This window comes from Lissotriton vulgaris, chromosome 6 (genome assembly GCF_964263255.1).
Source record: "Lissotriton vulgaris chromosome 6, aLisVul1.2, whole genome shotgun sequence".
Lineage (NCBI taxonomy): Eukaryota > Metazoa > Chordata > Amphibia > Caudata > Salamandridae > Lissotriton > Lissotriton vulgaris.
The window spans coordinates 822,988,149-823,011,381 of NC_141694.1; the positions used below are offsets into that span (position 1 = coordinate 822,988,149).

A 23,233-nucleotide genomic window follows, 5' to 3' on the forward strand; every position below is an offset into this window, starting at 1 on the left:
TTCAGCAGGGGTCAGAGGGTTAAGGGAGGTCGAGAAAGCGGCCTGAAAGGGATTTAAACATCACCCGCCCTGTGATAATGAAGAATATAAACTGGCAAATCAGACAGAAACAAAGGAACAGGCAGGGACAAGGCTGGAGGGAGATGAGAAGGGCCCTGCTGCTGGCATAACCTTAATGCACACAGCTTCATGCGCCCTTCAGAAAACTGAGGCCTGGCTCGAGCCTTTGCACAGCTCGCCCCGGGCTAAACCCGGCCCCGAGTCCAATCATAGAGATGAAAAGACTTCCTCATCCACAACATGCCAAGCTGTTCCCTATCCGCACTTGTAGTTTAGAATTTCCCTTCACCAATAAAGGACTACAAATCCCAGAATGCAATAAGATTATTCAACAGGAGTTGATTTACTACTAACATTATTAATTGGGCTCTTAGACGTCTCAGAGATCAATTCGAAAAGAGGCCTCGGGGTTTTTCCCCATTATGTGTGAAGTTATTGGTTTTGCTCTCCGCCTGAACGTGTGTGTCGCACCTGGCATTTGACAGAGCATTTAAGCTCCCTGTAAAGAAGTGACTACTTAACGATTCCGCGTACATAATTGGCATGCCGTCAAATACGGAGAGAAACCTGGTACTTTCCCCGCGTGCAATAACCTGGTTTGGCGTATACAAAGACTACAGCCAGTGCGTCAGCCCTAAAAGTGACCACAATTACCTCCCCCGCCCTCATACGCACTTTAGCCAACAATCAGACCAGTTTCGGGCAGGTCAGCCACGCCCCCGGCTGTGGGGGAGGGGTGACCATAAGGCAATAAACGCGGCCATATAAACTGCTGAGCCCGGAGGCCACAAATCACCAATTAACTGTCAATAAGGCCTGGAGGGCGTGGTGTAGGGCCGTGGTCAGCGGGCACCAGTGCAAACCTGTCGGGGAAGGGAATGGAACGTCTGCAGAGAAGCGAAAACCCAATCCCGTTTAAACAGAGGAAGAGTTTAGGTAGAAAAGTTCCCAAAGGTTTTTAACGTTATGTCTATTTTTGTGAGCTGGTTTGAAAGTTTGAAGGCTGTGTATTTTGTGTTAGCTCACTAAGGAATGTTTTTGTTCACAGCAACTCGGAAAGGTGAAGTGGTGGATATAAACAGAAAGTTTCCGTCAAAAGTGCCGGTGAGATTTCTTTAGTAATATTATTCTCTCTCTTCCCCCCCCCCCCCCCCCCCCCCACACACCCCTCAAGAAAATTGTTTAGGGTGTCAGCAATGAGCCTACTGGGTATCTATAAACGCGACAAGGGAGCGCTCTGTTCTCATCTTGCCTGCTTGGCACATTGTATGATTAGTTAATAGTGGCGCCATCGGCAGTTTTATCTGTGGGAGGCAGACTGCTGAGAGCGCTTAGAAACCAGATTCTCGCAGGGTTTATGTGAGCTACATGCTTTTATTAAGTTTTGCGTAACATGAGTGTTTGTGCATGCTGGTGCTTCGCCTGAAGTAATCGTGTGCGTTTTTATATATTTTTTTTCTCTATTTATTTTGCACAGGTGGTCGTGGAAAGGTATCAAAGGGAAAAGTACTTGCCTGTATTGGATAAAACGAAATTTCTTGTTCCTGAGGAACTGACCATGACGAAATTTATCACCATAATTCGGTACGTTGAATGATCTGAGCGTCCTGTTTAGATTAAAGTAGTTTTATGATTGTTTTGATTGACGCGTGTGTTAATATGCGTCTTTTACTCAAGAGAAAGTTAACATCGAGCGGCTGTTTTCTCTTCGCGGGCCAGAGTACTAGAAAGGCGCAGTGGAATTGCAGAACTACCGAGGGGGCCTTTTTGGAGCGCACACATTCGAATAGTGTCTTCGGGAAATTGCGTAATCGTTCCCTGGAGTAGTTTTGCTGATGCCAACTACCTCCTCGCGGTACAGCTGGAAAAGAGCTGCTAATTTGTCTGTCATTTTATTAAAATGGGCTATTGATTAAGTAAACTCATGCTCCTGATTTACGTTTGATCTGCACTTACACCTTTGAATTCAGGTAGGGCCAACTGGGCCTGTCATCCTTCGGGTCATTACGTCATAGTAACTCCTGCCGTCTGGCAAACTTATATACGACACACTGCTGCGTTAAGGCGATACGTTATCAGTGACCTTTAGTTGATATAAAAAGAAATGCTTTATTTAAGTAGCTGGGGTTAAATGGTTCAGTAATTAGCTTTTTTTTCCCGCCCCCTCCTCAACATCGACGTTTCTACTTTGCTCGTGGCTGACACTATTGCGCAACTCGGCCCCCTGTGGTATCCCTGCTTTCTCACTGTCTGTTCTGACGCATTTGCAAGAGTTAAACATAGTAGTTCCCCCTCCTGTTAGAGCGAGGACGCTGATTCCCGCCTCATGATGCTTGAAGGGAATTGAACAGCCAGAGTGTAAAGTTCGTTGACTAGTTTTCTGTGGTGCCGGCTGAAGCCTTGTTCGGCCGAGCCACTCTAAACTGGCACCAGGTCAACAATGGCCGGTCACTTTACACAAGGTGAGGCTTAACGGCTCAAATACGGCTTTTTGTCCCATCTCCATGCGGCAGGTTGTATGCTTATTGCCAATGTGCAAGAGGGACGCTAGTCTAATAATTATCTTGACTGGTGTTGCATCTGGTACATTCAGCCTACCCCCCACCCCCTCCCTAGCTGACTGTCCCTGTTGTAATTGCATCTGTATAGCGTCTAAAACACCTCAACAGGTGTCGAGTAGCATCAGCCGAAGACAGCACGGTACGTCGTGGGGTACTGTTTGGTTGAATGTGTGTTGAATTGCTTTCATGTCTATTTGCGAGGACTTTTTGGGTAATTTGTACCTAGAATTGCGCTTATCGGTGTTATGGTGCGACGTGGGAGCAAGGAGTTGGCAGTAGCTGAACTTACTCCTTTTGTACAGGCCCCTGCGCAATTCGTGGCTGACTATCTCGGGGCGAATGGACGTTCTGTATAATGTTAGTGGCTGGGGAGGTGGGAGTTTGCAGTAACTGATGCTGAGCGCCAAATCAACCATGACGCTGCTTATTTTGTAGCAAGGGTTTGTTGCTTTAGAATTCAGTGTAGTGACGTGGAGCCTGTAGGGACAGGCTAGATTAAAGTCTCTCAGGGTAGATGTTGTTGTAGAGGGTCGTTTATTGCACTTTAAGCTACTTCAATGGGAGAGCCATTCCTTCCTCTGGTCCCCTGTTCTTAGTAAAAACGTTCGATTTGTTTGGGAGGGTGGTTGGCGAGTGCATCATTGTCACGTGGTTTGCCTCGAGGAAAGTGGCCATGTTATGAATGTCTTCCTTTCTCACCATGCGAGGATACAAAACCAGCCTGTGGTCTGAGAATGCTTCATCCAGTCAGAATACATATTCAAGTTGTCCAGAATGCAGTGCGTGGCATGCAGGGATTCGTCCGCACTCAACACATGCTTTCAGTTGTTACAGTGACTTTTCATGGGACTGTTCAGTGTCTGCCTTGTAACAGTCTTGTGAATAGTATTCAGTTATAACTTTTTGTGTAGGGCAGTGGCGAACCCACCATTGTAGGCCTGGGTCATGCACATAGCTGTGTTCAGTGAGTGACTTCCCCACACATGGGGCATAAAAACCTCATAATACATGCGTGACCCCAGCTGGTGTGGGGTTTTTTTCCGCTCCCGATCACAACTTCAAGAACTTTGCTTCTCGTGTTCCATCCTGTGGTTGTGATGTACTGTCTTGCTCAGGCCAGGGTCGTAGCTTGTTCGGTAAGCAGGGCCGCCTTTAGGCCCGTGCGACCAGTGCGGCAGCGCTGGGCGCTGACCTTAAAGGGGGTGCTGACCTCGGTGGGGGCTGTTTTTAACAATAACTTATGATTTGAATGCAGCTGTTGCAAAGTTCATCGGACATCCAGATTTCAGGCTGCAGTAAATATGTCATTAACTCTTGTGGTTAATGTTCCTGCTAGAGAGACTGGAATTTTGTCTAGTGGCAATTTTGGTTAATATGCCTGCTGCAAAGAACAGATCTGTATTTAAAGTGCTCCACTGAGTGGATCAGTAAAGACAGCCTTTACCAGCACTTTAAAACACATTTAAATGTATGCGAGAGAGGAGCTATGGCGAGATGGGAGGGGGCGTCCTTTTACCTGGTGTTGCTGAGGGAATCCAAGGAGGAGTTCATGGGGCAGGGGCATTTAAAAATTGTCGCGCCACCAGCACTTAAGCCGGCCCTGTCAGTAAGACTGGGGTGGAATGAACCTGGTGTTAACTGCCCCCCTCTGGGATCGTTTGGCATATGGTTTCCACTGGGTAAGTGTTGCGAGGATAGTTGCAGCAGTTTGGGCCAAGCTTCCCAGTGGTGTGTTTGATGGACTGGAACACCTAATGCTCTTAACAAACAAACTCCACTTTTATCAGGTGATGAGTCCAACTAGGTCCAGGGAGGCCTCTGACCACTCACAAAAGGTACAGTGGCGGCTAGTCGCTTGCCAAGATGTAAATCGGGCCGTCCTCGCTTGGCAAGGGAATGAATACTTGTTAGTTCTCCAACACCCGCTAGGCTCTGTAGAACAGTGATTTTGAAGGAAATAAAGGTAATTATGCACCTTTTGCCCCCCCCCCCCCCCCATGCCATGCTCTCCGGTGACATTGTTCACTATAACCTCTCAAAATAAAGGGAAGGAAATCTATTTAAAATGGCTTTTTGTGTGCTGACACTGACTTGAACAGTACCTATTACTATAAATGAAGTGGAGTGAAACAGGTGATTGTGTGAGGTGGACCATGTAGTGTATGGTGGTACTTTTTAAAAGCTGCATAGTGAGAAAAGCTGTTTGAAAACTGGATTTGCTCCTCGAGATGAGGCTTACAGCTAACTACCTGGAACAAGTGAACAACAATCCTGTGCTTGACCAAGTTTTACACTAGAAGAGCATTTTGCCTCTGCAAGCAACACGATATTTACCATGGACAATAAAACATTTCGAAGATGCATGCAAGACTAAGCATCCATCTTGTTGCTTCCAACAAGCAACTACTCTTCCGGTGAAACATCCACAGTAAAGCCGGCGTTGACCAATTCAAGGTTCTTTGAGTAACTGGAGATGAGGCGGGTATGGGTTTTGATAGAGTATGTTCTAACTGAATTGTGTTGAGTCTTAGCTGAAAGCTGGACTTTAGGCTAGAGCTGTGACAGGACATGCACCTGTGTGATCAGCAGTGATTTGATTAGGGATTTATAGAGCACATGGCTGCCCAAAGGTTCCCCAGCGCTATGAGTATGGCTGCCGGTACGGACTAAATTAGAGGTCTAAGGGAAACCACTCGGCGTTCAGCTTTTTCCTAAAGGACCATTCATTTTGCGTTGCTCTGAGGGTATTGTGCTCTTTCTTGAAAGCCCAGTTGGGCCAGACCTCTGGGCCGGCTTAAAGGATGGTGCAACTGAATCAAGGAGTATCGCCACAATGGCGGGTCCTGACCCTAGAGCAGGGCGCACCAACGGAATCTGCGGCCTGGTATTGGTTTAAAAAATGTGTGCTCTTTTCCAGGCTGCTTGGAAAGCTGCCCTTGGCACACATTGCCCAGCAGGGGGCAGTGCAGGCGCCTGGGCAATGGTCAAGGGCCCAAGGGCATTTAATCCATAGGGTAGCTTGGAGCAAACTCCACTGCCCTGCAGACCACGCCCTGGATACAAGCTGGTTTAGAAATAGCTTGGGGGATTAAACTCGCTTGCTGCAAAGCTCATTCTGGCCAGCATGCAACTATAACAAGCACTGGCGTTGCCAATAGGTCTCGCAGTAGGAAAGTTGGAGCTATTACAATTGCAAATAACAATGCCTTTTTATTTTTGTTTTCATTTTAAAAACATAAAGGGCTTTGTCATTTACAAAAGCAATAGCTCCAACTTTCCTACTGCGAGACCTATTGTGCACTGCACAGTGTAGGTGAAAGTGGCACTGCGTGGTTGTGAGTGGCGTTGCGTGGGTGATAGTGGGCTTGCGTGGGTGTGAGTGGTGTGGTGTTGCGTGGGTGAGTGGCGTTGCATGGGTAAGTGGCGTTGCGTGGGTGAGTGGCGTTGCGTGGGTGAGTGGCGTTGCGTGGGTGAGTGGCGTTGCGTGGGTGAGTGGGGTTGCGTGGATGAGTGGGGTTGCGTGGGTGATAGTGGGGTTGCGTGGGTGATAGTGGGGTTGCGTGGGTGATAGTGGGGTTGCGTGGGTGATAGTGGGGTTGCGTGGGTGATAGTGGGGTTGCGTGGGTGATAGTGGGGTTGCGTGGGGTTGCGTGGGTGATAGTGGGCTTGAGTGGGCTTGCGTGGGTGTGAGTGGCGTTGCGTGTCTGAAAGTGGTGCTGTGTGGGTGAAAGTGGCACAGAGCCTTTGATATGGCCTGGCGCAGGAGAAATGCTGCTGCTGGGAACAGATGGCCTGGCCGTGAAGCAGGGGGCGGGGCAGCGCTGGGGAAGCCTGTGGGAGGGTGATTGATGCGATATTAAACACCCCCCCCCCATGACGAAGTTAAACAGTGGAAATTCATTGGGAGAGCAGACTAAAAGTCACGTTTAAGGCTGTGATTCGGACCTTTTGAGGAACGCAGAAAGAGAAAGATTCTTCCTCGTTGGCATGGATGGGTTAAGAAAAAATTGTAAACAACTTAAATATCCGGTTTTAAAGTGAATTTATTGAATTAACGTGAATACCTACAAAGTGGCCTTTATTTTATTATTTGCAATCCATGCTTACTTAAAAAAAAAATCCTGATGCAATGCGAGTTTGCTTGATATGATAAAGGTGTAATATCAAACAGATTTAAAATGCTACACAAACCGACTTTATGTAGTATTCTGCAGGCCTTCGCCTTCACAACAGATTACCAACGCATCGCATGCAGCTACGCCCTGCCACACAAGTGAGAAGCCGAGTCATACGTGTCCTTCCATTTACAACAGACAAATGCCGCCCAAGTGCCATCTTATAAATGCTTGATCATTTTTAAATAATTCAGGCTTCCATCAGGGGTCATTTTACTTGTTACATAAATTATTTACACGATAATTAGAATGTACAATAGAAAATCTTCATCTAATTGTTCACTTTAGAGTATTGCAGTTCTGTCGCGTGTCACTGACAGTCCGGTCTCCATGTGCGCGGGTTTCCGGTTACCTGTCCTTTTTCCGCTCCTTGGTCTACATGTCCCTGGTGATCAAATCCCATTATATAAACTTTAACAAGAAATGTGTGCAAGCAATCTGTGTGTTCTTTGTATGGTGGCCTTGTATGTGTTTTAGCTTGAGGGCACACATTGTTTCGTTTGGCGATGGTGGGTCGCAGATATAGGTTGGTGGGTACCACGACTAAGTATCTTTTGACTGCATTGGTAGTTGGGTTTATTCATTTATAAGTAGTTTTACAAAGCGTGAACTAGACATGGGCCAGCTGTGGGTCTTGGGGGGGGGGTTGTTTCCTCTCACTGCATGCAAGGGAAGGAAACGGAGTACGGCCGGCCTGCGGCCGGCCATGAATAATTAGGGGAGGAGAAGCCCTAGGGGAGGAGAAGCCCTTTGATGTGTTGGGCTGGCCCTGAATGCGCGTGCTTGTTCACGTGAACTTCATGAAAACCGCGGGGCTGAAAGCCCTTAGTTTGACGATGTTTTCGCCACTTGAATTCTCGCTCCGCTCGATGCGCTTGCGCACATCGATAGGTCGCGAGACCTAAAAATGTCAAGATAACTCTAGTGATCTTTCTGCTAGAGAGTGCGAGCTGAGTGTAGTGGCATGTGGGTCATCCTAAAGTATCATGGGTTTATATGCCTGCTGCAAAGAATGTGTAACCTGTAGATCACGGAACTGTTACATGTAGATAGCTCACTGGGTTACTGCTTATGCCCTGATCCTTTTCTTACAGTTCATAAGTTACAATCCTAATATAGCACATTGAGCTATGAACTAATCCGGGTTGAATGGTAAAGGTTAGAACGTTTTGTATAGTTCAGTCCTTCAGAATCCTAATGTTGATGGGAGTTCGTTTGGGTAGAAATACATTCTTAGGGCCATTCCTAGTATTACATTGTAAGCGTGCACAATGTAATTTGTTTTATTTCTTTACCTAACTCCGATCGGCTGTATGCCAGTTTACTACCCCCACCCTGCCCCTCCCTGTGCGCTTTACTGCCCGCTGCACTCCCTCCAGGAGTCGCTACTGGTTATGTAACCTTTCCTATACAGTTTTACACACTTAAGATCGCCTTTGTGGTGTGTGGTAAGTGTTTGGACACCTGCACTTGTAATGCTGTAAAACCAATGGAATACATGTGAGGCTGGAGATGAAGAGCTCTGTTTGAGGGTTGTAGTTATGGAATCCATGGTGTAGGAGATAGACTCACCAGGCACAGCGCGAAAGCTGTCCCTGCCTGACCATGTAAAATGACTTGTTTGCTTGCCCCTAATCTGAGAAATCAGATCAACACACTGAGATCTAGCTATTGCTACTTCTGCTTCCTTTCCCATCATCTGTGAAGTTAAGTAGTGGAGTTGAACTAACGGCTAGGGTGGCCAACCTCGAATATGGGGAACTGGGTTACAGTCTCTGCAATGACGCTGAACATCCTGTGATTCTGGGCAAATCACTTAATCTCCCCGTGCCTAACAAAATTAAAGTGTCCTCATGTAATGCAACTGGTGCTATGTGGTCTGCCCTTACACCTTCTAATTCAGGTAAGGCCAACTCTGCCTGTCATACTTCCGGTCATTACGTCGTAGTAACTCCTGCTGTCTGGCATTCTTATACTCGACAAACTGCTGCATTAAGGCGACAAGTGATCAGTGCCCTTTAGTTAATATAAAAGGAAATGCTTTATTTAAGTAGCTGGGCTTAAAGGGTTCAGTAATTAGCTTTTTTTCTCCCCTCCCCTCCCCCTCAACATCGACGTTTCTGCTTTGCTCGTGGCTGACACTATTGCGCAACTCTGACCCCTGTGGTATCCCTGCTTCCTCACGGTCTGTTCTGACGCATTTGCAAGAGTTAAACATAGTAGTTCAATCTCCTGTTAAAGCGAAGACGCTATTTCCCGCCGAATGATGCTTGAAGGGAGTGGACAACAAGTGTAAAGTTCGTTGACTAGCTTTCTGTGGTGCTGGTTGAAGCCTGGCACGGCGCAGCCACTCTAAACGGGCACCAGGGCCACAATGGCCGGTCACATCACAAAAGATGAGGCTTAGTGATTCAAATACGGCATTTTGTCCCATCTCCAGGCAGCAGGTTGTATGCATATTGCCAATGTGCAACAAGAGGCCAGGACTTTAGTCAATTAATTATCTTGATTGGTGTTGCTTCTGCCCCCCCCCTTTTAAGGTGACTGTCCCTGTTGTAATTGTATTTGTAATTTGTTTAGTGCCTAAAACCCTTAACATGCGTCCAGGAGTATCAGTCGAAGACAGCACGGTACGCCAGGGGGTAGTTTTTTGGTTGCATGTGTGTTGAATTCGTACCTAGAATTGTGCTTTTCCGTGCTTGTCGGTGTGATGATGCGACTGAGAGCAAAGAGTTGGCATTAGCTGAATCTACTTTGTTGTGCAGGGCCTCTGCGCAATTTGTGGCTGATCCTCTCAGGAGGAATGCACATTCTGTATAATGCTAGTCGCTGGGGAGGCGCAGGAGGTGGGAGTTTGCAGAAATGGACGCTGAGCTAAGTCAACCATGTCACAGCTTATTTTGTAGCAAGGGATCGTTTTAGAATTCAGTCTAGTGACGTGTGAGGAGCAAGAGGCCGAGCCTGCTGGGATGGGCTAGATTTAAATCTCCCAGTGTAAATGTATTTGTAGAGTAGTTTATTGCACTTGAACCTACTTTAATGGGAGAGCCATTCCTCCCTTTGGTCCCATGTACTTAGTAAAACGTTCGATTTGTTTGGGAGGGTTTTTGGTGAGTGCACCATCGTCACGTGGTTTGCTTCCAGTTAAGTGGCCAAGTTAGGAATGTCTTCCTTGCTCACCCTGCGAGGATACAAAACCAGCCTGTGGTCTGAGAACGCTTCATCCAGTCAGGATACATGTGTGTTCGGGACAACCAAGTTGTCCAGAGAGCAGACATGCAGTGATTCGTCAGCACTCAAGACATGATTTCAGTTGTTAGTGACTTTTCATTGGACTGTTCTGTCTGCCTTGTAGCAGTCTTGAGTAGTATTCAGTTCTAGCCTATTGTCTAGGGCAGTGGTGAACCCTCAATTGTTTAGACTAGTGGGCCTGGGGGTCTTGCCCATAGCGGTGTGCAGTGACTAGCGTCCTTACACATGGGCATTTTTATTATAAAAGTTTTATTTAGCGCTAGCTTGCCCATTAGGTATCGGAGCCCTTTACATACACACTGTAAAAAAAAAAAAGACAAATTGCATTACATAGTAGGCAGGCAAATGCAGCATGAAAAATAAGGTGGTTTAAAAAAGGGCATAAGCCCTGTAGCGAGAAGTCTAAAGATGACTGTTTTGGTGTCTGAAAAAACATATTTTGAAATTAAAAAGAAACATAATACTTGCGTGACCCCAACTGGTGTGTGGGTTTTTTTCTCTACATTCCAGGAGCTGCACATTATCTTTCCCCAGATCACATCTTCAAGAACTTTGCTTCTTGGGTCTCCTGTGGTTGTGATGTAATGTTTGCTCAGGCCAGGGGGGTATGTTGGTCCGTAAGACTGGGGTGCTATGAACTTCTGATTTTTCCGAACAATCACACTGGCAATGCTTATTAAAATAGATTATGAAAAGCAGAACATGAGGGGGTGTAAGGGGCAGTGGAAAGAGGAAGGTGGGTGCTTAGGGGTACTTAAAACAAAATATTTTTTGAACTAACCATTCTTTGGGGCCTTCAAAACAGGCAAGATAGAGTGTAATGCTGCAGGCGATGGTGACTTTTGGCATTTGCATTAAAACTACTAGTAGTCCATGGCTATAGAATCAGAATTCCAGTAGAGCTGCCTTTATAGTACCCTTGCCATAGTTTTATGGCATCTCTGTTCTGAGGTCATAGGCAGTCTGGAAGGAAAGGCAGTTGGGGGGGGGGGGGGGGGGGGGGGCGTGGGGGGGGGGGTGTTGCTCTATCAGGACACTCTTAATGGAACAAATGCAAAATGGTTTACTCCGTGATGGTTGGCATAAGATATCGATCTGTACCTGGAAGAGCACCAAGGAAAGTGAATACACTCACCCAGGTAAATCTGTTCATCCTCCAGGCTTCTGGTCGTAGCAATGATATTCCTCTTTAGCTGATATTCCTCATTAGCTAACCTACTTATTATTGGGTCATAACCCAGGCCTGGCAGGCAACCTGGTGCGAACTGAACCCTCGGAACGTTTGGTGTACGGTGTCCTCTGGGTAAGTGGTGTGAGGATAGTTGCAACAGTTTTGGCCAAGCTTCCCAGTGGTGTACTTAATGGACTGAAACACCTAATGCTCAAACAAACTAACTCCACTTTTATCAGGATAGGAGTCCGAGGGTTCAGGGAGGCCTCTGATAACTCACAAAAGTTAGTGGCGGCTAGTCGCTCGCCGAGATGTAAATCCTGCCGTCCTCCCTTGGCAAGGGAATGAATGCTTGTTAGTTCTCCAACACCCGTTGGGCTCTGAACAAACGGTGATACCTGCGGAAATCAAGATAATTGTGCAATTTTGCCTTATCTTTTCTTGCCCCCCCCCCCCCCCCGCTATGCTCTCCGTGGCCTTTGTTCACTACAGACACTCCCAATAAAGGGAAGGAAATCTATTTAAAATAGTTGTTTGTGTGGTGGCCCTGACTTGAGCAGTACCTATTACTATAAATGAAAGGGAGTGAAACAGGTGGGTGTGAGGTGGATCATGTTGTGTACGGTGATACTTTTTAAAAGATGCATAGTGAGAAGAGCTCTTTTGAAAATGTGATTCTTCCTCTGAGGCTTATAGATACCTGCCTGGAACAAGTGAACAAAAATCTTGTGCTTGACTAATTCATGTAGCTTTACACTAGAATAGCAACTTGGCTCTAAGCAACAAGATATTTGCCATAAACGCTAAAACATTGCCAAGATGCATGCAAAACAAAGCATCCATCATGGCGCTTCCAACAAGCAACACCTCTTCTGGTGAAACGTGCAAAGTAAAGCAGGCTTTGAACAATTCGAGTAACTGGAGGTGGGAGGGGCATGAATTTTGGTAGAGTACGTTCTATCTGAACTGTGAGTTGAAAGCTGGACCATAGGTCAGAGCTGTGACGAAACATGCACCTGTGTGATCAGCAGTGAGGGTATAGTGCTCCCTCTTGAGCCCAGTTGGGCCAGACCTCCTGGCCGGCTTAAGGGCAGTGCAACTGAATCAAGGAGCAACGCCACAATGGTGGGTCCTGGCCCAAGAGGGGGGGCGGCCCGGTATTTGTTTAAAAAATGTGTGCTTTTCCAGGCTGCCTGGAAAGCTGCCCTTGGCACCCATTGGCGGACTGGGTGAGTGCAGGCACATGGTTGATGGTCCAGGGCCCAAGAGGGTATTTAAGCCAAAGGTAGCTTTCAGCACACCCCACTGTACCCTGTAGACCAGGCCCTAGATGCAAGCTTATTTCGAAATAGCTTGGGAGTTTAAACTCGCTTGCTGCAGAGTTTATTTTGTCCTGTAGGCGACTATAAAATGTTAAGATTACTCCAGTGATCTTTCTGCTGGAGTGGGCGGAGTCTTGTAGAAGGTTATATGCCTGCTGCAAAGAATGTGTAACCTGTAGATAACAGAACTGTTTTATGTAGATAGCTCAGACGGTTACTGCTTATGTCACTCATCCTTTTCTTACAGTTCATAAATTAGAATCCTAATATAGCGCCTTGAGCAATGAACTAATCAGCTGTATGGTAAAGGTTAGAAAGTTATGTATAGTTAAGTCTTTCAGAATCCTACTGTTGATGGGAGTTCGTTTGGGTAAAAATACATTCTTGATATTCCTTGTATTACATTTTAAGCGTGTGGAATATAATTTGTTTTATTTATTTCTTTACCTCACTCCAATAGGCCGTATGCTGGAGTTTACTACTGCCCGCTCTACCTCCCGCAGCACTCACCCTAGGAGTCACTACTGGTTATGTATAAATTTCCTATACAGTTTTACACACCGTTGTGAGAAGTTGGCCTGGTATATGATGATCACTATTCTAGTGAGCACCTTGCACCAGTCCAAACAACACTTATGGTGATGGTTGTAAAGTCAATCTTATAGACCATCTATCCTAGTGGTAGCATGGACCAAGCAGTCATAGGCTAAACTCAAGAGGGCATGTGAAGCCAGCTGTTTTTACCATATGTACCCCCTTTAATACCAAATGAAAGGACACCACACAGGATATATATAAAATGTTATTTATTACTAGACAAACTTGAACTCTTTATGAGGTCAGAGGCACAATACAAGATATTCAATTAAAATACAATAAGTTGCACAAAAAAAGTAGGATCCTAGGGGCACACTAAACCATATTTTAAAATAGTGGTATAAGAACCACTACACAAAGTGAATAGGCCTATGGAACCGCTGGGGCTACGCTGAGCTACCAAGATTTGGGAAGCAGGAGACCCAAGGGATGCGTGTGCAGTGTCAAAACACACACGTGAGTTACTATAGAGAATGAATGGGAACATAAAAGATGGAAACTAGTTTTAGGGCACTTCTGACTGGACTCGGTGAAAGTTACTTGAAACCTAGGCAGTTGGATAGTCCATACCCAGAGGAGCACCAAAGTACTCGTGTTACTTCACCCACAGGAAGCGGGTGCATTGGTGTCAAAGTGTCGCGTTTTGTTGTCTAATCCTATGGAGCCTTGAAGAAAGATGCTGCAGGGGACCAGTAGGGAAGTGTCCGGATAGATCCAAGGGTAGATCGAAGATTAAGAGGACCTGAAAGCAGAGGGGACAGTCTGGGTCACTAGCCAGTGACCAGGAAGGAACCAGGCGACGTCGCGAAGCCATCAGGTGCTGTTGTGAAGCTTGTCACTGTAGCCACGTGGACCAGAAGTCGTCGACTACTACCAGGAGTCAGGCACGGACTGTCCCACAAAGGCTCTCGCTGTCGGCTTCCGGATTGGAGTCAACAAGCCTTGGCAAAGATACACATAGGGGGCATTGAAAAATTCTGGCGTATGCCGATGACGTGGCGATAATTACACCAGATCCCGCAGAGGCCATAAGACAGGTGGAAATAGAAGCCCTGCATTTTGGTCAGGTGTCACAATATGCCCTAAACACCTCTAAGACTCAAATCATTGAGGATAAGAATGTGGGCTGTGCCGGTTCTCGTGTGGTCTCATCAGGTATATATCTAGGAGTAACCATTACGGCGGACCTAGATAGACTGGTGAAACTGAATATAGCCCCAATAATTGGCAAGGCCAAGAGCGATCTAGACAGACTACATAATTTACATCTCTCCATAGTAGGACTCACTAATATTATTAAAATCTTCCTCCTGAAATTTCTGTACATTAAGTGGTTTAGCATACTAGAGCATATGATAAATAGGTTTGTCTGGGCGCATGGCAAGACAAGAAGAGCAATGAGGTTCATGGCACTGCCTAGGGAGAGAGGAGGGTGGGGCCCTTCCGGACTTGAAAATATATTACTGGGCAGCTGCCCTGCAATATGTCAGGCTTAATGGGAGGAGTAGAGGCTGAAGGCCAGGATGAATTGGGAACAGTTGCTATTTACGCTTTAGTCCTGGGCACGGAGGCAGAGTTTTTTTTTTTAAATGCACCAGTTCTACTTCTTTTAAAAGGACTAAATTTAAGACTGATTGCAGCATATAATATTTGGAAGTCTTTCTCCAAAAAGTTCGGACTAGGGAAATACAATGTGTATACTAGGATGCTTCATAACCATACACTCCCTTGGGATATATTCTCAGACTTCGTCTTTGCAGAATGGGGCACACTGAATAACTAAATTGGGAGATATAATGGGGACGCAGGGAATGATGAAATTCTCTGATATTCGGACAAAATATGGTTTAGACTCAAGGTACTTCTGTAAATTCTTGCAAATTTGTAAGTTTTTTATGGCAGCAAAGAAGGGGGGACCAGCAGGGTTAGTACAAACCCAGTTCTGGAAAGTATTCATGGAGGAGTAGACTGTACAATTAAAAGACTATGCAGAACTGCTGAGACACCAGCCATATTTAGAGAAATGGGTGCACAAACTGGGTATAGACAACCTTCCATTTGTCATTAGATTTGGGGCAGAAACTCTTATGCTCAGCATCACTCCAGGTGCAACACTATAAGACGTTATATTCTTTATACTACACACCAGCAAGGATAGTGCAATGGGGCGGAACCGCAGGTACTACCTGCCCTAGATGTGGTACTGACCAGGCTGATATAGTACATATGTTTGCGTCATGCACTCACTTGCAAACACAGGAAGATATAGAATTATTTTTACACAGATCTTTAGGAATAGAAATTGAATTAACACCGGCAATTATAACTGGAGTATTGGATTCTGATGCACAGCCTGAGTGTAGTTTTTATATTTCTAGCAATGGCAATATTCCGTTAATCAGTCGCAGCGGCATGGCTTGATCAAATTCCCTATCTTGGTGTTCTCGGTGTTAGTATTAAAGTGCTGTTATATTATTAAATGCTATCGTGTCCAAGATAGACACAGTGGCGGTGGATGTTACTCTTATTCGAGCCGATTTGGCCAAGACTAACGAGAGGGTCAAGGCATTGGACTTAAAGGCATCGAGTTTGGTGACGGACATGGCGGAGGCACAATCCGAGATGGGGAATTTGCGTTCCTCACACGACCTTTTGCTCAAACGCATGGAAGACTACGATAATAGGGCCAGGCGGAACAACATACGCTTGGTCGGAGTGCCGGAAGACAATGGTGCCGCCTCGATCGATTTACTGGTCGAGGAACTCCTTGTCGCTAAACTCGCTCCTGCAGGTCTCAGCAAGTTTTTTGCGGTTGAGCGTGCCTATTGCTTCCCAGGTGGTCAGGTGAAGCCAGGGGGCCCTCCGAGGCCTATCCTCGCTAGACTGTTTCACTTTCGGGACAGACGCTATCCTGCAGGCCGCTCGTAAACACGGCCCGTGGAAGTACGATAATAACTGTCTCGCTCTATCCTGATTTCACTCCCCAAGTGCAACGACAACGTTCTGGTTTCCTTGGAGTGAAGCGTCGTCTGAGGGATTTGGGACTGAAGTACGCAATGCTGTTTCCTGCTCGCTTGCGGATTGAGTTCAGAGAACGAGCCTATTTCTTCGATCAGCCTGATCGTGCTAGTGACTGGTTGGACTTGTTGCCGAAAGATGACACCGAGAGTGGAGGCCCTGGCGGTGCGGAAGGTGGTGCGACGGCCCAGGTTTAACGTGGGCCCCCAGTGGTCCGACTTGAGACTATGAACTTTACAGAGTAACCTATATTGTATGCTTTATGTTTGTGCCCGTGGTGGTACGGGTGGTTTCTCCCTTCCTCCTCGGGGGGGGGGGGGGGTTCTTTGTGTAGATCAGATGGGGCGACAGGCACACTGCAGTTTGGGGTGGCTTTCTAGTCAGCAGGGTGGGGGGCGTTGTAACGGGTTCTTGGTTGGGGGGTGGTTTGTGGGGACTTGGTTGTGTTCTATGTTTTCTGTTCTCTTTTTTCATGGTATATTACTGATTACAAGTATTCTGGATCTGTGGTTATGGGAGGGGGTTTCCTGCTCTCTTCCAAAAAGCAAAGCAGTTTGCAATGACAGGGTGGGAGCTGCAAGGCTCCCACCTTGTCATTGCAAACGGCTGTCCCAGGGGTGGGCACCCCGAGACACTGCAGGAGCCAGCCCTGGGAGTGGCGGTCTCAAGGGCTCCAGGAGGGAGGGCAAGCGGCCCCCACCCATTTGAACAGCCCCAGGGGGTGTTGGTCCCCGGGGCTTGGGGGTCCATAACAGACCCCAATTTAAAAACTTAGTACCCCAGGGAGGTGGTAGTCCCTGGGGTGTGTGGGAGGGGGGTCAAGCCCCCTCACCCACAGGTTTTTGATTGGAAAAAAAAACCTGGGGGTGGCGGTCCCCAGGGCTGCAGGTGGCTGTGAGCCTCCTGCCATTTTTTAAGCCTGGGGGGGGGGGGGGAGCCTGAGAGCCCCCCACACAATTGAAATAAGCCCCAGGGGGTGGCTGTCCCCGGGGCTGGGGGCCCCTCTGGCCCCCCTTTACATAACTATTGCCCCCGGGATTTGCCCCCCCCTTGGGGACCAATTGCCAAAGCAGCACGGGAGGCTGCTTCATTTTTTTGTTTTTTTATCGGCAAGATCCATGCATCCTGCGCACATTTTGCCGGTTTTTATTTAAAAATGTTGGGCCTTGGGTGTCCTTGTGGGACCCCCCTCAGCAGGCCTAGGGGTCAGGGTGTTTCTACCCTGCCCCTTTTCACGTTTTGCATGTTTTATTTTATAGGTTTCTTGTGCCTCGGTTCCTTTGAGGCCATAGATATATAATTTTAAAAGTCATTTTCTCATGAACTACTGAACTGATTTACACCATTTAAGCAAAAGGCACAAGTCTGAACTAAGGACTACCTCTTTGCCAAATTTGGTGTAATTCTGTTCAGCAGTTCGGGCTGTAGCTGCGGCTAAAGGTCCTACAGGAAATTGCATGGGGAAAACATGTTTTGGGACCCCCCCTTTTTCTTGGGCCTTGCTTGACTGATCACCGTGAAACTTTCAGGATAGGATAGGAGCAGACCGGAGCTGACCATAAGTTTTGAAAATTTCGCAAAGATTCGTCAACCGGCGCCAAAGTTATTCCAAATGGAATGTTGCGTATTTCCTATGGGAAATAATAGGTACTAATAAAATAAAATGTGTCGCAACTGCCCCATTTCCCCCTGCCCCCCCCCCCCCACCAGCCAAGATATTTGCTGATTGTTCAAGTGAGACCCTTCTGACAGTGAAGCTACTAAGTCTGGCCTAACCTTCTCTTCACAGGTGTCTGTGCTACTTCAACTCTTGTGTATATTCTGCATATGACGGCGCTTGGCGTCTGTTGCACTAATCTTTGCATCAAGATTGTGAGGACAGTGGTCCTACCGCCCAATATTTGCATACAAAGTGGTTAATTTTTCTGCATCAAAGCATGAGACCACCTATATTTAAAAAAGCACATGCTACGTGTTTGGTCTATGCGTGCATGACTGGGTTGATGGATCCCAAAAGCCTGGACTGGCCTTCAGCAGTAGAGTGGCAGACTTCAAATCTGTATTTGCGCCTGGGGCTTTTTCTATGGCTTTTGCAAGGCAGCTTACTGGTTCCTTTTACTATTTCCGGTATCTGCTAGTCCTGGCTTATTTATTAAATGATTGCCAAATAGCCTCCCTTTTCTCCATGCCTCTTTCCCGGATTTTGACTTTTCTCAATACTCCAAATTCTGGAGGGATGGTTTTGTTCATTTTGAGCAGCTTCTGGTCCATGCCAGTCCGTATTAATGGTCTGTGATGAGTCTCACAATTTGTTAGTTGGGCTCCCCCTGCTACAAACCCCATTACTCTTTTCAGGTTAAGGATTTCAGAGAACTGCCACTGGGTTAAAAAATCCCCTTTCTCCGGAAGAGCTCTGCACTGAGGCTCGCTGGAATGTATATGGCACCAGTTTAATTTGGGTAATTTCTCACTATGCTTGTTCGAAATTGCATCATTATGAAACATCATGTAAGTGCTTGCAGTTTACAGTAAATTTACATAATGTTAAAATAACCCGACACTCACCCGTACTGCAGAAAATGGCGCAAGGGTGCAATTTGAGCTCAAATATGGCGCTAAGTCAGTGTGCTTTCACTTTTGGGCAGTTTCTGAAATTGTGCATAGTTGCATGTTGTATCTTGAGTCTCCCTGCTGCTCAGCTAGAATGCATGTGTTGTAGAATGTTGGATGAGTGGAATGCTAGTATGTTATGAATGTCAGTTGGGTGAGGGCTGAGCAGCAGGACAGCTGCTCCTGATGGGGTTAACATAGTAGATAAGTTACAATCTTAATTCAATAAAGTAACCTTCTTAATCGACAAGGAAGACCCAGCTTCTTATTGATTACATCATTGCACAAAAACAAATGGCGTGGATTTTACACACCCCCTATCGAGAATTCTGTTCCTTGGGTGAGTAAGTATTCAGTAACTGAGGGGAAAGCACCCTGCTACGCTCTAGGAGAATCCTTCACTTGCACCTTGTTCACGGCCTGCTGAAACATGTGCCCTTTTATAACCTGCAGTTGTCTATAGGGGTATCTTCTAGATCTTAGTCCAGCAGATCACCCATTGCTTCTTGTGATGGGCCATGTTCCGTGCCTTTTTGTTGCTGCCTGGAGTAGGACCCTTGCAGTGCACCGGACTACCACAGGGATCTCTGGTGAAGAGTTTCTCGGACTGTTCCGTCCCATCCCCTATGCACGCATTGAGCTCCCTGAGCCCCCTCACAAATTCCCAAGACTCCTCGTAGTGCCACTTACAGAAGAGTATGTGATTCCATAATGCATTCTCTACCCCAAAGAAGAGGTTCTGAGCCCCTAGGGTTTTCAGCCTGGCGTGAGTACTTTAATCTTCTGTACTCTAGAATCCACAACCGTGTTCGGATTCTACTCTGCCCTTCTGAGCAATATTATCACTTCTGAAGCCACCTCTCGCAAGGGAAGGAGGGCTTTTCGCAGCCCTGCCCTGTACTACATTTTAATGGCCATATAACTAAATAAAGTAAGTCATCTATGCATTGAAATTGGTGCATCAGATAATCAGCGAGTTGTATACCCCCTGCTTATTTAGAACTGACCGCATCTGCAAGATGGGACTTGGGTGCATAGATCAGCCTCTCACTTTGTCGTCGTCCTTGACAAATGACACGTGCTTTCAATACTGCCCCATTCTAAGTCTTAAAGTATTTAACGGGATTGTTTGCATTTCAAAGTCCGCGTACTTTGATGCCATGGATTTAATTTTGAGCATCTTTTTCCCAGTAGGGGCACGTTAAAGTAAAGTTGCATTTTTATCTTCCAGCCAGACTGTTTCTATTTGAACCTTCGCCTGACTAAAGATTATATAAACCTTTAAAGCCCAACTTTTATTACCATCCCTTCACACCAGGCATCATTTTCATGCAGTCCTGGTTGCTGCATAGCGCCAAGTAACTGGCTCAGGTTTGTAGTTCAGCTGTTAATGGTTGGCCTAATTCAGTCACAGAAGGTCCACTAGTTGAATCACTAAGTTTAAAAGCGAATAAAAAAAAGCCTAACTCGACATACAAATACAGTAAAACCTCCCCAATTAAATCATTTAAACCTTTTGAAAAATTAAATTTCAATCCATTATACAGATCGGAATCTGTCAACTGATTGATAGTGGGACACTATCTGTGTAAACTTGCCTTGGTGGGAACTGACTTGGCACCAGTATGTCTCACTCTACTATCTATTTACAATGACACCTGGTTACCCCATGCTGTCATCTTATTTGATGTTTTGACTTTTTTTCATCTCCTTCAAGGTCCACAATCTGAACAAGCCTGGTTTAGGGACCATGATCCCAAGTAAATTTGCTGAAAGCCCACCACTTGTCTGCATTCATGGACACCCCTCTCCTAAAACTTTCACATGTTGAGCAAAGGAGCTTGCCCTGTCCAACAACGGATAAAAAAAAAGTTATACTTGGTTGTATTGGAGTTTTTTTAAAACCTCTCCATCTCTTGACACGGCAACCCAATTCCAGTATTTTCCAAAATCATGGAAAATTGAGCTACTAGAACCTGGGAATAGGTGTTACCTCTTAATTTCAACCTGGCTTGAGAACTTACCCACTGCAGATACATTTGTACCAGTGGTTGTGCATTTTTTAGCCTGTTGATGCTGTATTTGATACACGCACTGCAGGTTGAAGTTCTGGACAAGTTTCATATGGTCGCTAAATCATGAAACTTCAATTATCGACTGCATCAAAGAAGTCACATACTGCCTCCTTATCAACCTGCATGGCTACCTGAAAGCTACACTAGGGGATGTGGGTAAACTCCCTAAAAGTCATTAAGACCAATATTACTAATTGGCAAAAATAAAAATTGGGATGAATCCCTTTGGCCAGTCATAATGGAAGAGGTACCCACATCTCTACCCTCCTGTACATGTTCAGATTTAATACTGGCATACCCATTCTTGTTCCCTTTTTTTGTGCAGGGCACCACCATATCTTTTAAATGAGTCCATGCCATTGTAGTGCACCCTGACTTTGGAGTATTGTGCTATTTTCTTTTGTGGCCTGCTGGTCTGTTTTGGCAAAGTTACTCTTCTGCTAATGCTGCAATCCAGCTAGTTTGCCTCTGAGGCTTTATTATCCCCTGTGCTTGACGTGAAGAAACCTTCATAGGCGTGCTGTGGAAAGGAGGACCTACGTCTGTTTTTGCGCAAGATTTTCATCTGTAATTGGAGAGCCTTGCGCAGCCAGAGGCTCGGCTGAAATGTATAATTTGCTGCGAAGTCCTTTGCATCACAGGTCATGTGACGTCATTCCTGGTGCTGCCATCAATGTTAGTGAGTAGTTTTAGAACTTTTGCAAATACTGCCTGTTTTTGACCACACCATAGCAAGTAGCTAGTAGTGTTAGTTGAAAGGGCTTGTTTTTTGTTGATTCTCAGCCTTTTTGTCCTTTTTTATAACTGAGATGATTAAATGGAATTAATGTAAACAAATGTTAGATACTCTTCTACTTATTGTAAATGATTTGGATATTCATTTTACTACAAATGTTTGAGGGTGGTGCTACATCTGCATCTTGTCACCTGGCCCTCCCAGCCCTTCATTTGAGGGGGAGGGGGCGCACTCCAGTCGACTACTTTTCCTAAAGTTGTGAACAGGGTACTTTTCAATCTTGTGTGTACTACTGTTCGGTCCGGGAGACCAGGCACAGGATGTGGGGACCCTAACACATTTTTAATTCAAACCTTCACTTGTCCCTATTTATCTAACCCCTCTCTCCTCAACCTAGCCCTTGGGTTTCACATGGGTCCGTTATCTGTGTACTCCATAATAGCCATTTGGAAGTGTTATGCAGCCCGTTGGAATTTATCTCCACTGAATATAGGTAGTCTGTGTAAAATCCGTTCACTTGGGCTTTTATTTATACCCACTTCCTACTCCTTGCCCTCCAAATGTACATGATTCATTTGAAATATTTTTTAAATCTAATTGCAAAAGTACTCTGGGTGCTCCCTTGTCAGGAAAAATCTATGTCTCAGAGCTCTAATAAGAGCAAATCCAAACTTGTGCCACTTTTCCCTAGAGTGGGTTAAGGGCTTTTTTTCCCCCTCTTTCAAGGGTGGCACTAGCTAATCCTGGAAGTATGTCGTTACAACGCATGCTTTTTCATTGCATGCCTTTACAACGCAGGTTTTACAACGCAAGTTGTTACAACGACTTGCGTTGGGGGGGGTGCTGGATAGTGAATAGTTTAATTTACTATTCCAACTCCAGTCCCTGTAGATAGTAGGGTAGGTTTTGGATAGTAAATTAAACTATTCCCTATCCTACAGCGCCCTCCAGCGCAAGTCGTTGTAAGGCCTTGCGTTGTCATTCCTGCGTTGTAAAGGTACTGCGTGGAAAATTTCGTTGTAAAGGATGTTTCCCGCTAATCTTATGCTTAAATACTGCTTTAAAAATGGTAAAGGGTTGTTCTTTTCTCCCTCGGCGTGAATGTATCTGACGAAATGGGAGACCAAAGAGGAGCAAACCTGCACTTACCTGTGAGACGCCGCCACCGCCAGGAGTCATACAGAGGCAGCCAGGTACCCGATAGCACGCCGCCACCGCCAGGAGTCAATCCACTGCTGTCTACACGCGCCGCCGTTCCGGGACTACAATTCCTGTCAGCCTACGCGGCGGCGCGCTCTCTGACACCGCAAGAGCGCCAGGAGGCGCACATAAGCAGCGCAGCACCCGGCGGAGTGGGGGAGACTAAAGAGGAGAAAACCTGCACTTACCTGTGAGACGCCGCCACCGCCAGGAGTCATAGAGGCAGCCAGGTACCCGGTAGCACGCCGCCACCGCCAGGAGTCAATCCACTGCTGACTACACGCGCCGCCGCTCCGGGACTACAATTCCCGGCCGCCTACGCGGCGGCGCGCTCTGACACCGCGAGAGCGCCAGGGGGCGTAATGAGCAGCGCAGCACCCCGCTTCGCGGGACGCCCGTGGCTAAGCCCGGGCAAAGGGCGGGCCCTCTACAGCCCTCATCGGCAGGACGAGACGG

At 46.5% G+C, this 23,233-nt stretch overlaps 1 protein-coding gene across 2 annotated transcripts in view; it reads left to right on the top strand.

Moving 5' to 3' along the window:
• The first annotated feature begins 840 nt into the window (after window positions 1–840).
• Window positions 841–23,233, top strand: part of MAP1LC3C (microtubule associated protein 1 light chain 3 gamma) — a 28,991-nt gene continuing 6,598 nt past the window's right edge. The window contains exons 1-3 of one of the 2 annotated variants that reach the window (XM_086925290.1): window positions 841–1,014; window positions 1,109–1,164; window positions 1,538–1,644. In XM_086925290.1, coding sequence (XP_086781416.1) covers window positions 939–1,014; window positions 1,109–1,164; window positions 1,538–1,644 — 239 coding nt within the window. In that variant the 5' untranslated portion in view covers window positions 841–938. The remainder of the gene's footprint in view (window positions 1,015–1,108; window positions 1,165–1,537; window positions 1,645–23,233) is intronic. The other variant, XM_086925291.1, reaches the window with a different exon arrangement.